Raw genomic sequence first — 21,859 nt, 5'->3', positions numbered from 1 at the left:
CGTCTCCCCCCCCCCCCCCCCCCCCTCTCTGTCTCTCTTTTCGGTACGTTCCATATCTTACAAAAAAGTAAAGTGTGCTGTCCGTCGCATAATTTCACCGGTCCAATCCTGCCTGGGAACTTTAGGAACGAGAACGCGTTTACGTTTTCTTTCTCTCTCACGATTTTACAGCTTAGATATAGGCGCAAGAGCGCCCCCTATAAGACGCAACGTCAGCGCAGACCGCGCAAGCGCGGGCGAATTGGGCGCGGAACTATTTCCTGCCGCGCACTTGCCTCAGCGCATCCCGCGGCTTCCATAATACTGCACGGATTTAGTGAGCACATGCTGTGAAGGTTGCCTCCCTTCTGGCAGCGTCGTTAGATCTCGCTGGCACATCCTTTGATTAGTAGCTATCTGCGCTCGGCTGTATAAAAGAGCAAGACGATAGCCACAAGACTGCGCATTGCGCTCGGTGCCGCTCAGGCGCCGTCTGCGGTCGGATGACATCATCAAGTGCACTTCTGCAGTGCGCAGATCGCACGCAGTGAACTCTGCGCATTGCGTAATAAGAAATCCCTAAGCTATCGTCGAATGCCGTTTCTCCTCACCGCGTGAACGAAGCTACGGACGGATATTCGCCGCACTCTGTTTCAGACAGGATATTAATAAATGTTTTTTTTTTCTTGTTTTCTTCTTTTTTCTGTTTATCTTCCTATTTCGAGGAATGCGTGCTGAACGCGCGATATAATCTGCGGCCAAGTACGAAGCCTTCCAGCTCTCTAACCTTGTTCAGGCGTGATTTGGTTGTAGAGTGTGTCGCAGGCACCTATTGGTTGCAAAAAAAAAAAAAAAAGAAAGAAAGAAAGAAAGAAAGAGCCACTTAATTGTGACTAGCCCTTATACCCAATATTTCATCAAAGATATTGCCACGTGGTAGTGACCCCAGCAAGATAAACAAGTACACGTGTCTATATTAAGTGAACTCTAACATATCGCGGAGCGTATAAATAAACATTTTTTGTTTAATTCTTTGATGTGTTTAAGAAGATACTGATGCCTGTTGACGGCGACGGCTCTTCTCTGTCGTACTAATTATACACAAAAACTCGGCAGATATGCCACAAGCAAACAACAGCAGTAACATAACAGGAGTAGCTGAAGTAGCTACTAATGCTACTGTAGCTACTATACAGCGAACGAGATCAACGTCAATGTGGTTTACGTATTCATTAGTGACGTATTATTTTCGCCATGCGGAACTAGGAAATCGTGCGATAATGACTAGTTGACTCTTCAACATTTGTTAAATTACTTTCTAGAAAAATTACTAATTTTCCCTGGATGGCTTCTTTATGCATCACGGAACGAAACTACGCGTAAACCCACCGTATTTCCTGACACATTTTGAGGATGAATCCCTCGGGCCACCAGCGGTTTCAATTCCGCAATTGCAGCATCATACCTGAAGTGCCCAGTGAACAGAATGCCGTGTAATGAAGTGAAGTTAAATAATAGTTATTTACTGACAATCACCGAACTTCTGATTTCTGCCGACACGAATATTTTGCCACGTCGCCTAAAAAGTAACCGCACTTTATCTCCAACGTGATATCATTTACGAGAATTAGTAACTTCGCCTAAACGTGTCTCACTGTGTCATTGAAGCCAAATCGTTAACCACTGAGAAAAAAAAAAAAAACAATTCGATCGCTGTCGCTGTCTCGGTGGTGTACATTCACCACTGGGGATAAAATATCAAGTTAGCAGCTACACTTCTCACTATATATTGCCGCGACTCTATATGTGCCCAACCACATTAACGACGAAGACGACGACCTCGAGTGTGCGAGCGAGGTGCTAGAGAAGAAGACGAAGCCTGAATTGAGCGCTTGTTCTAATTGTCTCGAATAAATACCGCGCTCTGCTCTTGTCTCCAGTGAGCCGCGACACTGGTGGAGGTGCTGGGTATCGCATAATCGCCTAATGATTGGGACGACTCCTGCGAGTAGCCCTGCATCCAGCCCTTCAAGACATGCATCCACGCGTTGAGACGCCTGTGCACCGCGCAAGCGGCCGCCTGCAAGGTCTGTGTCCGGAATTCGGTTTCTTGCAAGGAACTTTGTCAGCGACCGCACCGACTCAGGAAATGGCGCTTGCAAGTACAACACAGGTGACTGTTAAAAACAATCTACTACAAGCTTCCACGGTGACACGTATGAAGACGCCGAAGACTGGCTGGACCAGTACGAACGCGTATAGCTAAGGTCAATCAGTGGCCTCCGGACCAGAAGATTTCCAATGTGTGCTTCGCTCTTGAAGGTAGCGCAAGGACGTGGTTTCAAAACCGCGAGGCACATTCGACAACGTGGGACGAATTTTGCCGTCGGCTATACTTGGTACCTTCGGAAGGGCTGATCGCCGAGATAATGCACAACGACTTCTCGAGTTGCGCATTCAGAAGCCAAACGAAAGTGTTTCCATGTTTGCCGAGGACATGTCTCGTTTGTTCCGCCGCGCGAATTCCAGCATGCCTGATTCGAAGAAGCTGAGCCATCTCATGCGCGGCGTCAAAGAACAGCTATTCGCTGGTCTCGTGCGCAACCCGCCTACAACAGTGGAATAATTCATTCAAAAGCCACAGCAATCGAGCGGGCGCTCCAGCAGCGTTGGCGTCAATACGAATGCCTGACTAACGATGCGCCTGCAGAAGCCGCTATACGGATATATAACTGTATACGGATATATACGGTATAGCTGTTGCAAGAGCTGCAGCAGCTATACCGTAGCTATACCCGTAGCTATACCGGCTTGGGATTAAAAAAAAAAAAAAATTCTCTCCCGGTCTTCGCTTCCATTGCTATATAAGTTTGGGCTTAACACCATGCGCTCTGCCCTGGATATGGTACAATGGATGCTCACCGTAAGTTGTGACTGTGTCCAGGACACGGAGTAAGATCCAAGACTATAGGGCCCCCAGCCAATCAGCACTTCAGCAGCAGACAAAATGGACATGCCCACTAGGTGGACGCTACAGAGAATACACCCCCCATGCGTCCATGTGCGGACAGACCAAACGGATATCTATAGCTGTGTGTGTTTGCTCCTGCGCAGGCAGAAGCGGCCTATTCATTTACTGCATCAAACTAACCTGGGCGATTTCGTTTAATCGCTCGATCATGAAAATAGGCCGTGTGGCAACGACAACCCGCCAGAAAAGAAAAGAAGAAAAAAATGCATTCCGAGGACAATAATCTCCTGGAATATCGATCAGAAGAGACAGCCGTGTGTTTCAATGATGATATTGTACTTCGTACCGCTTCGCGTATGCATGATCGTGTGAAGGAACGTCGGCCCCGGATGAAAACGTCGTTTGGTATATTCGTCCCACATTCCTCCGGGGCAATGGCGCGCACGGCCACGTTTGCTCGATGTGCGTGCTTTTTTTTTTTTTTTTTCTTTTGATTGGAAAGCAATATCTTAGTCGAGGAAGTGAAACAGCGCAGTGACCTGCGTTCTCATCCTAACAACTTCAATATAGATTTAGCGCTTGCGCTGCTTTCTCTCAAACTTCGTAGCAATAGGCAAAGCCACCTAGAGGTAGCACAAGGCCTGCGCGCTCTGCTTTTTATGACGTCATGCTACTAGGGCCGACTGCCGTAGAACCTAATGGGAAAGCTGCCGACATGGCTGCGGTGATTTTGACGTCACCGCTGTCGTCACGCCGGAATTGGCAATGGAAACAAGGTCGATCCAAATAGGTCGCGAAGCTTCGGGTGATATGCGGTTGAGAACCAATTGTCACCGACATCAGCAAGAATGGTTAGGGGAGCAGAGATTGAAGCGCGACTATGTGTTAGGAGGGAACAAACGTTGAGAAAAAAAAAACGTTTTTCGATTTAAGCGAGAAATAGTTTGATTCATTCAACGAAAATAAAATTCGTAATAAATTTTATATACGCGTAGCGAGGAATTTTTTAAAAAGACAACTCTATTTTACACTATCATGAACAATAAAAATACCTCTCCTTTTTTAGAGCCAACTATATATAAAAGGGGGTGTTGACGCCTCTATCACTTGCAGTGCAATACAGCTGTTGGAAGTGTGCAGAAAGGCGTGCTCGTACAGTTCACCTGTTGCAATGCGCCCCCTTAGAGGTGTTGTTGTTTGCTGATTGTCGATGATTGTCTGAATTCTGGTGGCGCGGGTATAGTTTCATCGTTTCTTAACGTCTTCAGTCAAAAGCGGCGAGTTACGACCACAAGTGTTTACTTTAGCTGTTTTCGTGCGGCTGCGCTGGCCGACGGGCTTGGCGTCTCGCGATGCGACCTACACCCAAAGATTTCGTCGGCCTGCAAAGAAACAATGTCCGGGCAGGCGTGCGATTCGACACCCGTACAGCTGACCGGTTGCTGCATCGCTTTCCGAGGTGAAAGCTCGAAACGCCCATCGAGTCGAATTGCGGGGCACCTGGATATATACAGATCTAATGGCAGGCCATCAAAACAAATTTCGCGCTTTTGTTAACAAAAATGGCGTCACTTCTGTTTTTAACGGATATGGCGTCACATTATTTTTTTTCTTCCGCCGGAAGTGTTCCCTCGTTTTGAACAACGTTAGTATCTATAAACGTTGGTTTTGAACGTATGGGTATGGGCTTCATTGGAAGCTTCGCTACCAGGTATATTTACCTTGATGGGAATTTCAGTCCATGACTTCATAAAGCAGATTGCACAGGCCTTGCAGACAACTTTCTGTGGCAATGAAGGAAAAGCTACGGGCGCGTGGCTGCTGCACATGTGTTACTGCGCCAAGTAGTCCGGCAGCGTTTGACAGTGCTTTTGTTTGCTCGAACAGACGCTGTGGATACCATAGCTGAATCGACGCAGCTTCCACGTGCGATGGTTTCGCGTTTGTTGAGACGCAGAAGGGAAAAACCGCAAAATAATCAAAGTTTTACACTCAGTGGTGTGTTCTGTCTTATTGAACTGTTGCTAATAAGCTGTTTATGTTTTCTCTTCCCCTGCCTAAACCAACGTGGATTAAAACGCGGGACTCTCTTCAGAAGCGCTCTCACTTGTGCGCGCTTTGCCTCCGTAGCTTTCCCTTCATTGCCACAGAAAGTTGTCCGCGAGTATAGGAGGCTTTTTTTTTACGATCTGCATCGCTCGGTCGTCTGCTATGCTGTGACTCGTGGTGCGGCACGACGAACAGACGACCAATCTAAAAACGCTGCAGACGACAGAGCGAGTGCCAGAACGTCACGACGTTCAGCTCGCACGAGACCACCTTCTGCGCCATGACGTCACGACACATACGCCTCTTGGGAAATGAAACCGAAACTGGGTCGTAAAAACGCTATTACGGTAAATTGTTCAGGGCATTTTTTTTTCTTTCTTGGGTTTCGAGGTCCCATTCGAAAATTTTGTTCAGTGCTCCGTCGCGTTCTTTTCTTTTAGCAGCGAAGCTGTTTACGCTATCCGTAACTCCGTAAGTCGTCCGCGAAAAACTGCGCCGAGCTATGACGTCACCTCGCGTTGCCTAGTAACCGCCGGTGCAGGTGCGCGCTCGCTTCGCCCGACACAGACACGGCTCCGCCGAGCTCCCGCCAGCTGCGCGCTACTGCGCGTGCTCCGTGAGTCAGACGTGACGTCACGGTCAACTGTGCATGCGCTCCTTCGTTCCGTATGAAAGCCGGTGCGCGGTGGCGGCGCGTCAAACGTAGACATGGGAGACCAAGGGAGGTTCGCACTGCCGAGGAAGAAGCCGCTTACCAAGAATCGCGGCGCGCTGCTAAGCAAGACTGCCAGCGTCGACGCCGATTGGACCCAGCACGGTTAGCCGATTAAGTCGCTGCAAAACGACGACGGCGAGCCGGAGACCCCGAGTACGTCCAGCGAGAGAATGCTAGGGAACGGGAGAGAAAACGTCGGCTCTGAGAAGATCAGAAGATCCCGACGGGAGAGCAGCCGAGAACGAACGATACCGATCAGCTGCGCTGTGCCTTTAGCCTTGCGCCACTAGTGCAAGCTACCCCGATTTTTTTTTTCTGGCTTATCAAACCTCATTTCACGGTATTAAGATTGGCTCCTGTCTCTCACCTTTTAATTTGTATTCTCCAAAGGTAATTTACTAATACAGCTAAACTTATTTCTATGTAGTGCGTAACTTAAAAAAAGAAAACTAACCGTATAGCAAGGTACGCAGCTGGGCAAGTCGATTAACATTCGTTTTGCTTGCAGCACTAAATGTGCGCAAGCGAGATAGAAGCGTATACAGGACAGGCGCTGACTAAACTTTAGAGGGACATTATCAGTAGATATTCGAGCCACATTGGTAGATTACCTGCTAGCATTGAGCCATTTACCGGCATTATACTGCGAGCGAGGTATTCGTAAGCCGTAAAGGACGCGATGACAAAAGATTAGTGGCGCCACGCCGCTTTGAAATATCTGCAGCAACTCCCTCTGACGTCATATATGTTGGCAGTGTCTGCACGTCTCTAATTGCTACTGATTGGGAACGGCCTGGTAGACATAACCTTAAAACTGTGGTGAAACTGGTAGTTTCTACAAGAAAATTTAACGAAAAAGCGAAGCCTCCGTGATTCGCACATTGAGCTTCCTAAGAAACTCAGGGAATGCTGTAGATTCCGCAAATATATTAGGCCACGTTTCTAAATGAGCCACGAACTTCGATCGTCCGATGAATGAATGCCAAGCTGTAGCGACCAACGCGCGTTAGCAGGCGTTGGAGTTTTGAAATTTGGAGGACGTTTAAGTTTCGCCTTTAAGAGCGGAATCGCGTTAGCATTCAAAGATCCCTGGCTGCTTATCAGGCTTTTTTCTCGTATATTCAAATTACAATCCGACGCTATCACGTCTGTAGGTTGTGATTAAGTCGTACTTTACGATTTTTCTGACGGATTTTACTTTGAGAAATTCAATTTTTGTTCACTAACGCCTTGCGCCACGCGGAGGGCCTGTGTGGTCTGGGTGGTTCGGGATGGTGAGGTCCGGCATGAATGACTTGAAAGGGTCTGAAGGCGAGCTCGTTGGTACGCATTCACGGTGTAAAAAACAGCGCTAAAGACACGGGCAGGAGGACTGAGCCGTTATCGACACAGTCGAGCACGTGAAATTTTTGAAACCTTCACGATGATGCGCATAGGTCCGTTATGCGTCAGCTCCCCTTCACTCGTTCTGACCGACAAGGAAAACAGATCGATATCTACTTGACTAATCGTTATATGATTGTTAGTTTTACCTTCAGACCCAAGCGCGACTGGCATCTAAACCCCTTTCTCCCTTCCATTTCAAGCTATATATTTGTGCACGCACAATAAAACGTTCAGCGTTCGTCATGTGTTCTTCCTTTTGTCCGTTTTTTTAGCGCTGTTTTTTTTTTTTTTTTTTTTTTTTTTTTTTTTTTTTTTTACACCATTTCGGCATGATTTCCACCGACGCCAGATTATCTGCGCGAATGGGGCCCTTAACGCATGTCGCGTTAAACTGCCTCCGCAAATGGTCCACAAGAAGCTCCGGATCGCTCCGGAATGAACATGAACCAATTACGATCGAAAGTATATACTGCAGCTAGGTTTCGAATGGCGAATTGAACGCCGTGGAAACAGCATCGACGTGCGCAAACTCGCCGAGCGTTTCCCATATAGGCGTATACGTATACGTATAAATTGCTCGTCACGTGTGAGAGTTGGCCGATGCGTTGGCAAACGATCGAGATACGTGCCTTTCTAACACTCGCTATACTGCGCTCGCTCGTTCACCACTCTCACCATCGACCCGCGAAGGCGCTTAGCTGGAACCGGTTCAGTGTTTTGATTTCCCGACGGCAGTGCTGCTGGTTGCATCCTTCTTTACGTAGCCACGACCTTGCGCTAAGTCTAGTCGCGGGGGTGCCGAGCGAAGCGGCGCAGCAGGTTACGAGCACAAGTGCCGCCGGATATGGATGCGACAGGGTTTGGACGAAAAAGAGAACAAAAAGAAAACTGACCGCTGGTCAGGCAAGAAAGAGTATGTAGTAAGTAGCGAATCAGCTCACGGTGGTGCTTCGTACGTGTATAACTGTGCCAGTAGCGCGAAGGCGCGCCTTGCGTGCTCGACGACGGGGAGGAAATGGAATGGAAAAGTTCGGTATATACTATATGGCGCGCGAGATTTCTAAATGCGAATCGTAGAGTTGCACTTTTGCAAAAAAGCGAATCGTAAAGCTGATTGTGTTAATAGCGAATCGTAAGATACTGTAAATAAATGTGCAACATCTTTGAGAGCAGTTGATTCAGTCAGTTCGACAATTGCTGCGATCAGTAATCAAATCGGCCAGTACACCCGTCTTCCGGCGTCCGTTTAGAAACTATATGTGCCCACGCCCAATTCTGATTGATCGCTTAATAACACCGTCCATAACGGGTAGCTGCTGGAGGCATGTGTGGCTTTGAAAAATAAATGCGTAGCCTCGTTTAAGACCACTGGGGGAAAAAAAAAGAAAGGTTGTTCTTCACTGAAGCGATGTACGGCTTTACGGCAATGAGCTCAATATATTGCTGTGCTGCCACTCGCGAAGGAAAACTTATCGTTTAACTACATTACCGTGACTGTGTACTTAAATTTCTTAAACGTTTTGCTGTTCTGACTCTTTAAATATAATTTTTAAAGCTCCTGCTTAGGTGCCTAGCGTGGACGCGACAAACTGCGACAACTGTGACTTCACCCGCTCAAGCAGCGGCATTCAACAAAATTGCTACTGCACCCAACGTTGGCCTACTCTTAGAGTCGACTACGAAAAATAACAGCAAATGACGCAGCCATTTTGTAAGCAGCATCTGTATGATATATCTGTGACAGGGACCGCATGTATACATTGCTATAGGGTCATCTTGAGGGGCTTATATATGGTTCATTGTTATGATAGGAAATTACTGCGCTAATGCAAGAGAAATGGGCACCCCACAAGAAGGAGGATCGTAGAAATGATGTACAGGGCTGTTTCTACGTGAACACTGTTTCTACGTGTATTCCTGTGTGGTGTCACTTTCTTTTCTATAGCCACAGTATAGCCCGTACACGATAACGTGCACTGCTTAAGAGGCGCGAACGTGTCGTTCATTCGCTGTTCCCGCACTTGCAGCGCCGGGTCGTCTCGTCCGATGCACGCGGCGCCAGGAACGAGATGCTGAAGATCGGCTGACGAGTGGCCGCGCCGTCCGATGCCGCTGAGCCGCTGCCGCTGCTGGCCGAGGCTTGGCGCGGCCAAGGTCTGCGCCAGCGCGCTCGGCTCCCTAGCCCTGTTCCTGCTTCTGATATCGAGGCCCACGCCGGCCTCCGTCAACCAGCACCACCACTACCGCCCAAACCCGTCCGTCGGCAAGTCCTCCGGCAACGACGACCTCTGGACGGGACCCCCGGCTTGGATCGTGCTCCGGGACAACGTCACGGTCCACCGGGGCGTGGCAGCCAACCCGCACAACTACTCGTACCTACTGGACAACCCCCAGGTCTGCGGCGACTCCGACAACGACGAGGGCGACAGGCCTCCGCTCCTGGTCGTGCTCGTCGCGTCCAACGCCAGGAACGGCGCCGAACGCCGACAGGCCATCAGGGACACCTGGGGACAGAAGTCCCTGCAGAGGGCGCTCAACTTCCGCGTCGTGTTCCTGTTGGCCGACCCGGGAGAGGCCGCGCTCGCGCAGGACCTGTTGGCCGAGAACTACGCGTACGGCGACCTGGTGCAGGAGGACTTTGCCGAGAGCTTCGAGAACCTGGCACTCAAGTCGGTGATGGGACTCAAGTGGTTCGTGACGCGCTGCCCCGGTGCCGCGTTCGCTCTTAAGACGGACGACGACATCTTCGTGCACGTGCCCAACCTTCTCAGTGGTTCGTGCACAACTCGATCTCTCGCTTTCGGGACTGATTGACACAAACGCGCGCTTTCATTTTTTTTTTTTTTTTTTTTTTTTTTGCGCAGACGACTGTCACCTTCGCCACTCGTGCACGAGCAATTCGCGCTCCTCAGCTGTTCGTCGAAGCAGGCTTTCCGCAGTAAGAGTAGTTGTAAGGGGAAGCCTGCTTCAGTGATTCCCCTAATTTCAGAGGTCTACGATAGCTTATATATCGGAAATTGTGCATGTGTGCTTGCGTGTGCGCGCGTTAGCAGCCCAGAACGTTACCATGGCAACGGTTAGCATTGATAGAAAAATAAACTGGCGAAGACACAGACACATAATTGTTCAGGACACTTGGCGGAAGTGCTGGCCGTGTGCAAACTAGCTGGAGCGGATCACTGGTAACCATGCAAAGCGCCCAGATTAGCAATCTATCCGTGGAACTTACTGCCCTCGCCCACTCCAACTTCTGGTCCCTTGACAAGCAGAACGCCCGTTACCAGTGTATCGCTCGCATTGCATCATTTTTTTTCTTATATATTGTCGTTACTTGTGTGCTCCACCCCTTATGTAGTAAAATATCCACTCATGGGCGTCTTTAAGGTAATGAAATATAACGAAATATAATGAAATGATGTTAAAATTTACGCTGCTTGCATTTACAGTTTACACGCCAGGGTAGGATGCAGCTTGAAACTGAAAACCCGTACGCGAATCTTTCTATCGGATTCTGCAGCAGATTATGGAAAGTCGGCGACTTTTGCCCCGTTCCCATTTTATAGCCACTTCAAATAATCAGGGAAAAAAGAAAGAAAAGCAAAGCGGCTGCTGCCAGCTAAAATCTGCACAATACGGAATTCAACTGGTAATTATTCTCACTTGACGCGGCTGGTAATTTAGCAGTAGCCCTGAGTAGCCATTACGCCTCTAGGCTGTTGACGTTCAGTTAAGGGAATTACTAAAGAGAAAATCATGAGCCATTCAACTCTGTGAAGGTGGATGACCAGCGAAGCTGTTTAGTCCACGACTCAGAGGTGATACAGAGTAGGGAGGCCTCGTATAGTCCGGACTCCCGAGGAGTAACGCGCCTAATAATAGCGACGGCAGGAACAGAGACGAGAATGCAATCGTCGCCGAGAGTGCGCACTACACGCGGCCTCCCCATTAAGATGAGAGAAGTGATATTCAAAATGGAGAAGGGGAGAGCGGCCGGAAACTAGGCACGCAAGCGGTTGGAACGCCGACAAAGAGAGGGCGGTGCGAACGTAGACATGGCCGACGCGTGTCGGCCTTTTGGCCTAAGATCGGATCGTAGTATCTGTTACCCTTGTTCCTCGGACCTCTTTGGTTACCAGGTGTGACAAGGGAAGTTCAAGGGCGCGTTACAGGTCCCGGAGCCCACCATCCGGTGTTCACAGGGGTATGTGCCATTGCACTTGGACCCTTTCTGCACTACCAACAGGATCGGCCCACATTTTTGCTCACGCACACGAAAAATGCACGGAAGTCTAGCCATAAACAGCTTCGCTGTAAAAATTATTGCGCCTGTACTAAACTCGCGGACTTTCTGTGGCTATGAAGGGAAAGCTACGGGCACGTGGCTGCTGCACATGTGTTACCTTATGTAGTCCGGCAGCGGGTGACAGTGCTTTTGGTTGCTCGGAACAGAGGCTTAATCGACGCTACTTCCACGTGAAACGGTTTCGCGTTTGCCCATGACGCGGAAGGGAAAAGCCACGAAATTAGTAAACTTAACACTCAATGGTGTGTGCCGTCTTATATAACTCTTGCTAACAAGGTGTTTATGTTTTCTCTTCCCCAGCCTAAACAAACGTCGATTAAAACGCGGGACTCTTATGAGAAGCGCTCTCACTTCTGCGAGCTTTGCCTCCGTAGCTTTCCCTTCATAGCCAGAGAAAGTTGTCCGCGAGTATAAAACGTATACCCTTCTAAAAAAAAAAAAAAAAAAAAAAAAAAAAAAAAGAATAAGAAAACCTTCCTACCACGAGAGGTAGATACTAGCCATCACTGCGCCAAAACGAAAGACAGGTGGGTGGTAGTAGTGGTGAAAACTTATTGTCCCTAAATCTGGTGGCGACGCCGCCTTGACACACCAGCTCGCCACGAGGTCGTGGATTTTGAAGGCGTCTGCTCAGGCGGGCGATTCTAGGAGGTGTTAGCTCAGACCTGGTTAATATTTTATCGGTAAGACTCGACTACACTGCGCTATAAAACAAAGATTAGGAAGTTGCGAGAACTTTTACTGAGCTACAACGGTCGAAATGCGAAAAAAAAAAAAATGGCAGTCACTTAAGTATCCTTACGTGATTTGAATGCGAAAGCATGAATTGTTTACGTCCACGATACGTGACATCGTACATTGTCACGTGTCCTTCACAACCGTACCTTAATCCACTTTGCTCTGATTTGTGCCAACCTTCCTTAATTCACTTTACTCCACCTTAAGTTACCTGACTCCGACTTGTGTAATTCTTAATTACCACAGACGTCATCTTCGGTACCACTCGTTGCCTACTACGCCGGCTTTTTCTGCCTCATGGAACATATAACGCTTTCGCATTAAAAAAGAAAATGAAATCCATGACGTCTCACTACGCACCGCGCTGGAGTTTAGGCGCGAAATTCAAAAATAGAATTTCTATTTTCGTTTTCTCTCCTGCGAAATTAACGAAAATAGAGTTTTGAAAGAAAACTTTATCGGTGTATACTGAATGAGCGTTTGTACTTAAAGCGCTGCTTCCTTTCTCCCCGCAGCGCTGGACGGGCCGTCCATGGAGGACGCCATCTTGTGCCACTCGAACCCGGTGCGCCGCATCCTGCGTCACGGCGAGGGCCCGCTGCCCAACCGCTACCTCAAGTACTGCGTGCCCCGGGACCAGCTTCCCGGAGAGCTGTTCCCGCGCTACTGCGGGGGCTTCGCCTACGCCTTCTCGCAGTCGTCGGCGCGGAGGCTGTACCAGGCGTCCCAAGCGACGCCCACGTTCTTCATCGAGGACGCCTACGTGACGGGCTTCTGCCGCCTCAAGGCCGGCCTGCGCACCCTCGAGCACCCGGGCATCACCCTCAAGCCGAGGGTGACTCTAGCCCGGGCGAGCTGCGCTTTCACCCGAGAGAGCAGGATCACCTCGCACGAGCTGGGACCGCGCGACATGCGCCTGCTGTGGCGCGAAGTGAACACGCAGGCCTTCTTCTGTCCGCGACTGTTGGGCGTCATCAAAAGTCCAACCACTCGGTGACGGCGCGACTCGAAAGCGAGCGCTGTACGAACGCCTTCCAATCGGGCAACTCCAGGCTGGACGAAGCGAGCTCAGCTAGCCATGTGACTGACGGACGCCATTGTACCTTGCGCACTTGCGCGCCTTTATACGCCACGGCTTGACGGAACCCGTACTCTTCGGCGCCCCTCGCTAGTCAGTTCGCGCGTCTCTTCAAGAGTTTCTCAAGGTGAAGAGATTGCTGTGCGCGTTTAAAAGACGCTAAGTGATCGTACCAGCGTTGGGCAGCAAAAGTTGGTCACCCGTTTAAACCAGCAGCCATGTGCAAACACTTTCCCCTTACTACCAACCAGCGCAGGAGCTGTGTCCAAGTGGCAGCTGCGCAGGTCCGTGGTGCATCATGAACTGGCACCGGCAGCTTCTACGCAAGTGCACCCTTTTAGATGACAACGATGAACTATACTAAAACCAACGCCTGTCACAGATTGGTCACCAGACCAAGAGTCTGCAATGCATTGACTGGTGTTTCAGTAAAGGACACACTGCCAGATTAGTGTAAAAACAAAACACTTAACAGAAGAATCAGCACTACACACCAACAGTGGTGCACACAATCCCCATCTAGCTAACTGATGCATGTCTAAAATTGCACTCTTGGCATGCAATTTGTATTACATGGCACCTGATCAAGTATTTCTGGACCACAGTAGGCTCCAGCAAGAATCCTTATGGTAAGAGTGGTACATGAACTTTCAAGCACAGGACAAGTTTCCAACAGCTGCATAGATGGTGTTCGTGCAATTCAAGACAAAGGGACACGCATCAGCTTTAGTCTTGCACAAACAATGCTTTTATTGTGCTACTCATGGCAGCGGGAAGTTTACACAGCAACAGCTAGTCGTCATCGTTGCCTCCAGACCTGCAGAGTCGAGGACACTAGCACATACTGTGCAGCCGCGAGCACGTGGGCCATGGTGTGTGTGTGTGGTAGTCTCAAGAATCTTCGAAGCCAGCCAGCCTGCACAGAACTTGTGCACAAGGCATCACTATTGGGCATCTCCTAGAAGCAATGATACCCAACTAATGCGAGTTGCACCTCCTGGGACCCACACGAAAAAAAGACAACAGCACTTGTAAAAGACTGTTCAACATAGTGCCACTGAGTGCCCAGTGACTGAACTTCACTTCAACAAAACACTACTTTAATGAGTTCCGGGAGTGGGAGTCATCGATAGTACTAAGTGCCACACTTCACACGAGTTTGTGCAGCTACCACGAATGGTCAAGTACAAGTGTTCTGCGAAGCAAACAGCCAGCCACCGCAGCAAATGACGGGCCCAACTCCAGCATTTTCAAGCATCATTTTGAATGTATAATGTGAATCATTATGTTAATTAAAGGGCATTACGACTTCCCTGGAGTGGTGCGCTGTCAAGCATAGATGCACTGTCATGAATGAAAATGCGACCTGGTTTTCACTTAGCAATGCGGGAACCACAAATGTAGACTTGTAATGATTTCAAAAGAAGCAAGGTCACTTCCATCTAGTCATTCTTACCCCCCTCCCCCGGCCACAAAGTGCCATGGTCTGCTTTCGTACACATACAATCCACAAGAAGACCATCATTAGCATTACTTTGATGCAACTGGAAACTAACCATTAGGAGTAAACTCAAGAATGTTGTTGAGGAAAATGCAAGCTACGAGGTCCTAAAGAATGCTGAACAGAAGCCAAAGGAAACTTTCATCCGTGTAAAAGGGAACATGGTATGTACATTTGCCAAGGGGCACAAGGTTGCACATTTAAGCCACTTTCTCTCATCGCTAATAGCATGTCCATAAATGAACATCACTAATATACCTCCTCTCTTGTTAGCAGCAAGCTTGTCAATGTGTCCAAACAATACTTACCTGAAAAAGAGCCAATACACCGTCAATTTTTACTCCAACTACACTCCCCTAGTCCGACACTATTATGACGTTGACAAAGTGAAAAGCGCTAGCAGCTTTACAGCCTTTACGTTTTTTTTTTCTCTTTTAACTGCAGGCATCACACCACACTAAGCAATCATCACATGTTACTAGGAAAAATATAATGTTATCACACCCACCCTGCAAACTGCACAAAGGCCCATGCAGGGTAATTGTAAACCTTTCAATGACACCAAAGGCTAGTAACTAACTTCGATGCCAACAACATTCGCTGCTTCCTTGCATTTATGTACAGCAAGAACAGAGGCTATGAAGACCCAGAACGGGGGTCATTACCCACAGAAATTGAAAGTCTCAACAAGACAACGTTCCACTGTCGTGAAGAAAAAGACAGCGAAAACTCATAGCAAAGAAATTTATAACTGCAACTTGTACATGCGTCATAAACACTTTGGGAAGATCATGCGTACACTTGAATATTAAGACAGTGGTGGAAACATTACATAAAGCTAAAGCATTGAAATTGCACAAGAGTGCTGCAATAAAGTATATATGATAAGGAAAATAAAAAAAAAGAGAATGTGTTATGTATACCTATGATAGTGACAAGGTGACTTGTCTTGTTGCTTTCAATCCTGATGGTAACTACTCAACTTGCCCAGAGCTAGCATAATATTAGCAACAGATGAGTGCAGGGAAAAGAAAAAAAAAAAAAAAAACTTCCGAGCCATTTTACAGAACAGAAAAGGAAAGGTCGAGCCGGTCTACACGCATGCGTTCAAATCACCGGAGAGAGGGGGACAGCAGTAGTTCGGCAACGACAGGCAGACGCAGCACGACACACCGTTCACCAATCCCAGTTGATGGTCAGTGCTGAACATCTTTTGGGGCCTCGGGAGCCTTCTGTACCCACGTCCGTTCCATTTTTTAAGTATCGTCAATCTCACACTTCAGACAAAATGCAGCAAAACTGTTTTCTCTAAACATCCGTGGGAGCCAATAGCAGCTCCAAATGGCTTCCCGCCCCTATCAAAGACAAAAATTTCAGTCGAGCCAGTTTCATTTTTTTTTTCTAATTAAGAAGGGAAGAAACAAAAACAAAGAAGGCAGGGACACTGTACATGATGGTAATGTGCGAACTGAAATGGGGAGGCGGCAGGGGAGGGATGATGTCTTCAAGAAGACGGGAAACGATGCAAGCACTTGAGTCAGTGTGTGCGGCGCTTGCCACTGCTCCTGGTTGACGACGATGTGGCGGCGTCCTTGAGAGGGCTCGCCGGCCCGCGCTTCGCTGAGCCGTGGTCTTCACTGTCGCTGTCGCAACAAGGCCTTTTCGACACGCGCTTGGACGTTCGCTTGCTGCCAGTTTCTTCGTCCTCGAAACACGGAGCATGTGGAAACCGTCCAAGCCCGTGGTGGGACAGAAGGCGCTCAAAGGTGCCCAGCAGGGAGACACCAGACGAGTGCTCCAGCGATCCGGGCCTGTTGTAGACGCTGCAGTTCTGGAAGATGAGGTAGATGTCGGCCACAAACTCCTTGGTGGTGCGGTACTCCATGCCGCTCAGTTTGCCCCTAATCTTGCCCAAGTCCATAGGTCGCCGGATGACATCATAGTAGTCAGGAACATCCTGAAAAAGAAGGCTGGCTGTTACCAATACAGGTTCTCGAGGACACAATTTCTCTAAAAAAGATGAGCGTCTCGTAAAGAACGAGATGAACAAGGTCCGAAAAAGAAAAATACCACTTGTGAAGTCTGAATCACGCATGCTTGTCTACAGACAAAACACAAGGGCATTTGTTCACTGCTGGGACCTTGGATAGGGATGAAATGTATGCAACTGCAACAAGCTTAAAACAAGGTATACAGATTGAAGACTAGTTATGACTGCTGGTTTGTGTTAGCAAGAATGCATTCCATCTGAGAATGGATAGCTAACACAGTCAATTTACGTTAATTCAGCCCTGATGGCACCGACGAAATTGGTTGAATTAACCAGCAGGCCCAATTGAACAAGAGGCAGAAAAAAATGTCAAAAAACACCGCTCATTATTATTTGGCAGTATTTGACCTGACTAACACGTCCCCACTTTTTATGAGTTTCAATGTAGTGCACTAACGTAGAAATGGAACATGCACCAAATTCTTTAGCAGGAAAAATGTAGCATGCCTCTGATTCTGACAATAAGAAGGATGTCACAGATCAGCTAGAAAGATTACATGCCTGCAGACAGAGAGGCCAGCAATGCGCTTTTCGGCGGTCTCAAAGGCAGGATAGCGTGGCTGATCCTGGCAGATAGTGTAGCGATGCAATTTAGTCGACGCTCACACATCCTGGGCCCTTTTGTAGCCAACAGTCCCTAATGTCCATCATCACACTTGGACGGCACTTTTATCACTGTATATGACGAACCACAACATCCCATCCTCTCCACAGTCCATAGCATGTTTGATATATCGCGTTTATCAAACGGCTCAGCAAAAATCATGAACGGGAAGATAGCCCATTGCTAGACCAACCACTTCGCTAGTTCATTCTGTGATGCAATCATCCAGAATGCCAAAAACACGTGATGAAACTTGATGCCGCAATGCTTAACATGTAAATAAATTACCGTGTGAATGTGCTTTTGCAATCGGACTGAAAACAACCCGTCGTCATCGTTACACTATGCAAGTACTTGTACAGGTCTCAAAGATAGAAATTCAAGGATATTCAAGGACTTTCAAGGACTTTCAAGGCCTTGCAAAAGCTTTTTCAAGGGTGCAGAGCGGTATCCCATGTAGCAATTTTTTACTATAGCAATGCTTCCAAACAAAGTTGGTAAAATTCGCACTTCGTCATATTGAAATAAAAAAAAAAAGAATTAAAAGAAAAAGAAGCTGCATATTAGAATTGGGTAAACACTATAGTAAGTTATTACTAATAACTTATTGTGAGCTACCGTTGTTGATTTATTTTGTTTTTAAATCTTCCTGGGGCTGGGCGAAAATTTTTGACAGGAGAGGACGTGTTCGATGCATTCACTGTACGTGCGGCATAGACAGATGCTGCCGATGTTGGAGTGTGCACTGGGGTCAGGTGCACGCTTGACGCCCAGCCAAGTTTGAATTATCCAGCGAAGGTTAATAACAAAAGATGAGACCGGAGTTCAATTAACCGAAGTCTACTGTAGCTGACAAGAACTGAGATGGCAGAATAGTTGTCTCATAAGCACCACTGAAGTCAACATCTTCATTTTTACAACTTGCCCTCACCCATGCTTGCAGGAAACACATTTATCCACTCACCCGACGACTGACTGCGCAGTGGAAAGGCCATGAATTCTGGTCGTGGACAAGTGACTGCAGAATCTCGTCACAGGCTTTGAAGTCAAGTGGGAGATCTTGGCTGGAGCGCCGTGATGAAGCCCGTGATGTAACGCCTGTCACAATAGACAGTGATCAATGTTTGCACAGCAGCTAGGTTTCACTTAAAGCTTGCAATGAGCTCTGATATACTGCTCATGCTCTAAACAGTGTCTTTAGACATCTCCGATTGTGATAGAACTTTAAAAACTAATCGGAAATCACAAATGTACAGCAGAAACTCGTTAATACAATTCTGTTACGTATGACTTCCCGGCGCCAACTTCATGATCGAGAACACAAAAAATGACCCTAATACATTTACGCTTCTTTATTACCGGTTCGTGTGCTCCCAGAAAACACAATCTTTCGGCACCAATGTTCAAGTACATCACCAAACTGCGATCGTATGATAGGTACATTTTCCGGCTACTAGAAAACAGGAGAAGGCGTGAGGCGTATGCAATCAAGAACAGTAGCCACCCGCTGCAGCAGCTTCCCTGCAATACTTGCTCGCCCATCTCATGTGATAACGAGCGACATGCATCAAGTTTCCTATTCTGGTACCAGCAAATCTCCCCTCGGGTAGCTGCACGCCACATTCACAGCTATCGCTGCCAACTCTATCGCACTAAGCATCTTCACCTATTTCACAGCTTGTGGGGCATAGTGCTGTTGAAAGCGTACTGCATGCTTATATAATAAGCGATAACCAGAACGCACTGCTGTTCCCTGCTACGGGCAGCGTTAGGCGAGTGTCATGTTTAGATTGTTGTAGGCAGGGTCGCCGACCAGCTCGATTTCGTTTTGGTTTCCCATCGCTGTCCTAAAACACTATGCAATAGGAAAACGACAAGGTGCATCCGTGCGTCTCGGGTCACTCAGGTCCTACCAGCTTGACATGCATTGGGATCGCGTGCTGCCACAATTTGCATCGAGTGGGCGCCACGAAACTTCCCACCAAAATGACCCGCCGAAATGCACTGCTCGAAGAAGCTGTTAACTCGGGCCAAATTTGAGGAAGCTTGCCGAAGTCGCAAACATGACAATGCGCGTCTCCGGATGCTCGGGCCACACAAGCTCGGCGCGCATGGTCATCTACTGCAACAATTCGCATGTTTCGCATTACGTAGATGCTAACTACAGTTGTCTTACATTTTTTTTTGTAATTTTGGATCGTATGTTTCTCCAGCTAGTACTTCTTGCTTGCATTTTTTCCCCCCAGAATGTATGAACGAGGTTCTACTGCACATAATTTGTGTTTGCTTCTTCCCAGAGTTGCATCTCCGGCCACACGTCATGTTTTTGCAGACTAATAGGAATATGTAGTGACAAATTTCCTGCCTCTTTTTATTGAATGAAGAGATGACAACAGTTATCGAGATATGAAGCCTCTATTTGATCAGTAGTCCGCCGGGAACTATGTTTAGATATGCACTAAACGATGTACGAATTCCGCCCAATGCCAGTTAAGCAGTTACTTACCGGCCGGAAAATAACTATGTCACGATGCTCTCAAACATACGCACTCACACAGGCTTTACTTGAGGGTAGGCAGCAAAAAAATCGGTTATCTTCACTTGCCGCCGTGGTGACTTTGCCACGACGACGGCATCTTCAAACTCGATAAGGCCGCGTGCCGTTTGTCCACGAGGCCCCGCTTATTAACTAAACTAACAAGCACAGTTTAACGCATGCACAGGTAAACATGAACACATTTAGCTCGATGACAGCGGAAATTCGCTGTCAATACGCTGGAGTGAGGAGGCGTGGCAGCATCAGCGAACATGCCGCCGTGACGCAAACAGGGCGTCGAAGCACAGCGCATACGAAGCTACCGGCGCTAGTTGCAGTTTGTCTGAAGATCGCTTTGAAGATGAGGCCCAGGCAGGTGCACACTTTTTGCACGTCGCAGATCGCTTTTTTTGCAGATCGCTTTCAAGATACGGCGCTCGTGCGGTGGCCGCTGAAGTAAATCCCTCCCTTTCTCACCTCCCCTGCCATACCTTGCGCGCAACAAAAGTTCACTTCCACCCCATCTTTCTCCCTCGCGCGTGCGAGATTGAGCTGACCCCCCTGCAAGCTTTCACTCGCACATACAGCGTACAGTGCGCGGCGACATCGTCGCCGCGTTTGGACTTAATACGAAACCTCAAAGCGACATCCACAGTGATGGCAGAAATGCGCTTCACAATAAAATGTGCTTCCGTGCGGTTACTACTTGAATTCAACAGCGAGAGCAAATTCGCACCCCCTACCGGCAGCTTCTTCGCGTTACTGGGAGCTAATCTCGACGGCCATGCTTTTGTTCGTGGCAATCGGCAACAGCTGCATGAGCAGGAAATGCGTCATGGTGACCATGGCTATCGCTGGCGACTGTCATCCAAGCGTTGCAACTCGAGAATCGAACGTCTGTGCACATGAGATTTCACCGATTTTGTGCCTGTGCGCGAAGAACAAGAAAGAAAAATAGTACGCCCTAACCGTTTGGTGGGCAATGAGTGCCAACGGCTTAAGCGGGTCTACGTATTAACGAGGTTTGACTGTAGACCCAAAACACAATCGTTCCACACCACAACTCAACCAGTGTTCTAATAAACAATAAGTGCAATATACTTATGGCATATACAGGGGGCAGTTATGGGCCATAGTGACAAAATACCCTGTCCGACGTGCGCTTGCAAGAATATATGTGTGGGCGAACATTACTAAAGCAACAAGCACAGTGCAACTAAAAACAGACACCAACAAGAATGAAGTCCCATTAATGGCCACATTACCGTATTTACTCAAATCCAACGAGTACTTTTTTTATGATAAAACAGGTCCAAAAAGTGAGTGCGCAGTAGAATTGAGTAGGGCCCTAAATCTGTAACTAGAGTGTACTAGAATGGGGGAGTGGGTCCAGCAGGTCAAGTGCAGAGGGCGAAGCAAAAAACGTTGAAATTGTGGCAGCGCTGCCGTTGCCTTATTCTGAATCTCCGCCCAATAAACGTTGGCTCCGGCTGTTTCGGCAGCGCTCATTGGCTAAGGTGAGCTCACGAGCCGAGTAGCTGTCGTCTGCTCGACGCACCGTTGTTGTTGCGTCGTTTGCATTCTTTCCACCGCTCTTTTTACATTTTATTTACAATAGATCTGTGGGGAATAATCTCAACGTTACCGACACCGAGTATCCGCCTGTCAACGCTCTATGCAGCTGCGGTAGGGTCTCCGAAGCAACGACAAGCGTGTGGCCAGCGTGCGGGGCCGCTCATTCGGCAGAAAGCGACGGTGGTGCCACCAAGTTTTCAATAAAGAAAGCCTCAACCTGTGTTGCACCCACTACCCCAATCTCGTACACTCTACTGTAACCATATTGCCACTGGCCTTTCAAAATGGCCGCCTCGTACACGCTTCGAGCCTAGCTTCCGTAGCTTCCTCCATGTGCTGTAGTATGTGTGCGTAGGCATTAATCTACCATCTGT

At 48.1% G+C, this 21,859-nt stretch overlaps 2 protein-coding genes across 4 annotated transcripts in view; one reads left to right on the top strand and one right to left on the bottom strand.

Annotated features, from left to right (window-relative positions):
• Positions 1–14,534, top strand: part of LOC119457788 (beta-1,3-galactosyltransferase 1) — a 29,382-nt gene extending 14,848 nt beyond the window's left edge. For 2 of the 3 annotated variants that reach the window (XM_037719504.2, XM_049670456.1), the window contains exons 2-3: positions 9,128–9,873; positions 12,657–14,534. In XM_037719504.2, the coding sequence (XP_037575432.1) occupies positions 9,207–9,873; positions 12,657–13,138 (1,149 nt within the window). In that variant the 5' untranslated portion in view covers positions 9,128–9,206 and the 3' untranslated portion in view covers positions 13,139–14,534. Of the gene's footprint in view, positions 1–7,883; positions 8,021–9,127; positions 9,874–12,656 lie in introns of those variants that run through there. The other variant, XM_049670457.1, reaches the window with a different exon arrangement.
• The window catches only part of LOC119457787 (bromodomain adjacent to zinc finger domain protein 1A-like), a 45,574-nt gene continuing 37,654 nt past the window's right edge, over positions 13,940–21,859 (bottom strand). Inside the window, 2 exon segments of the mRNA XM_037719503.2 lie at positions 13,940–16,677; positions 18,339–18,472. Coding sequence (XP_037575431.1) covers positions 16,258–16,677; positions 18,339–18,472 — 554 coding nt within the window. The 3' untranslated portion in view covers positions 13,940–16,257.

Source organism: Dermacentor silvarum, chromosome 7 (genome assembly GCF_013339745.2).
Source record: "Dermacentor silvarum isolate Dsil-2018 chromosome 7, BIME_Dsil_1.4, whole genome shotgun sequence".
In the NCBI taxonomy this organism is placed as follows: Eukaryota; Metazoa; Arthropoda; class Arachnida; order Ixodida; family Ixodidae; genus Dermacentor; species Dermacentor silvarum.
Note: the sequence above shows the minus strand (reverse complement) of the source record. Positions and strands in the feature narration are given on the sequence as shown.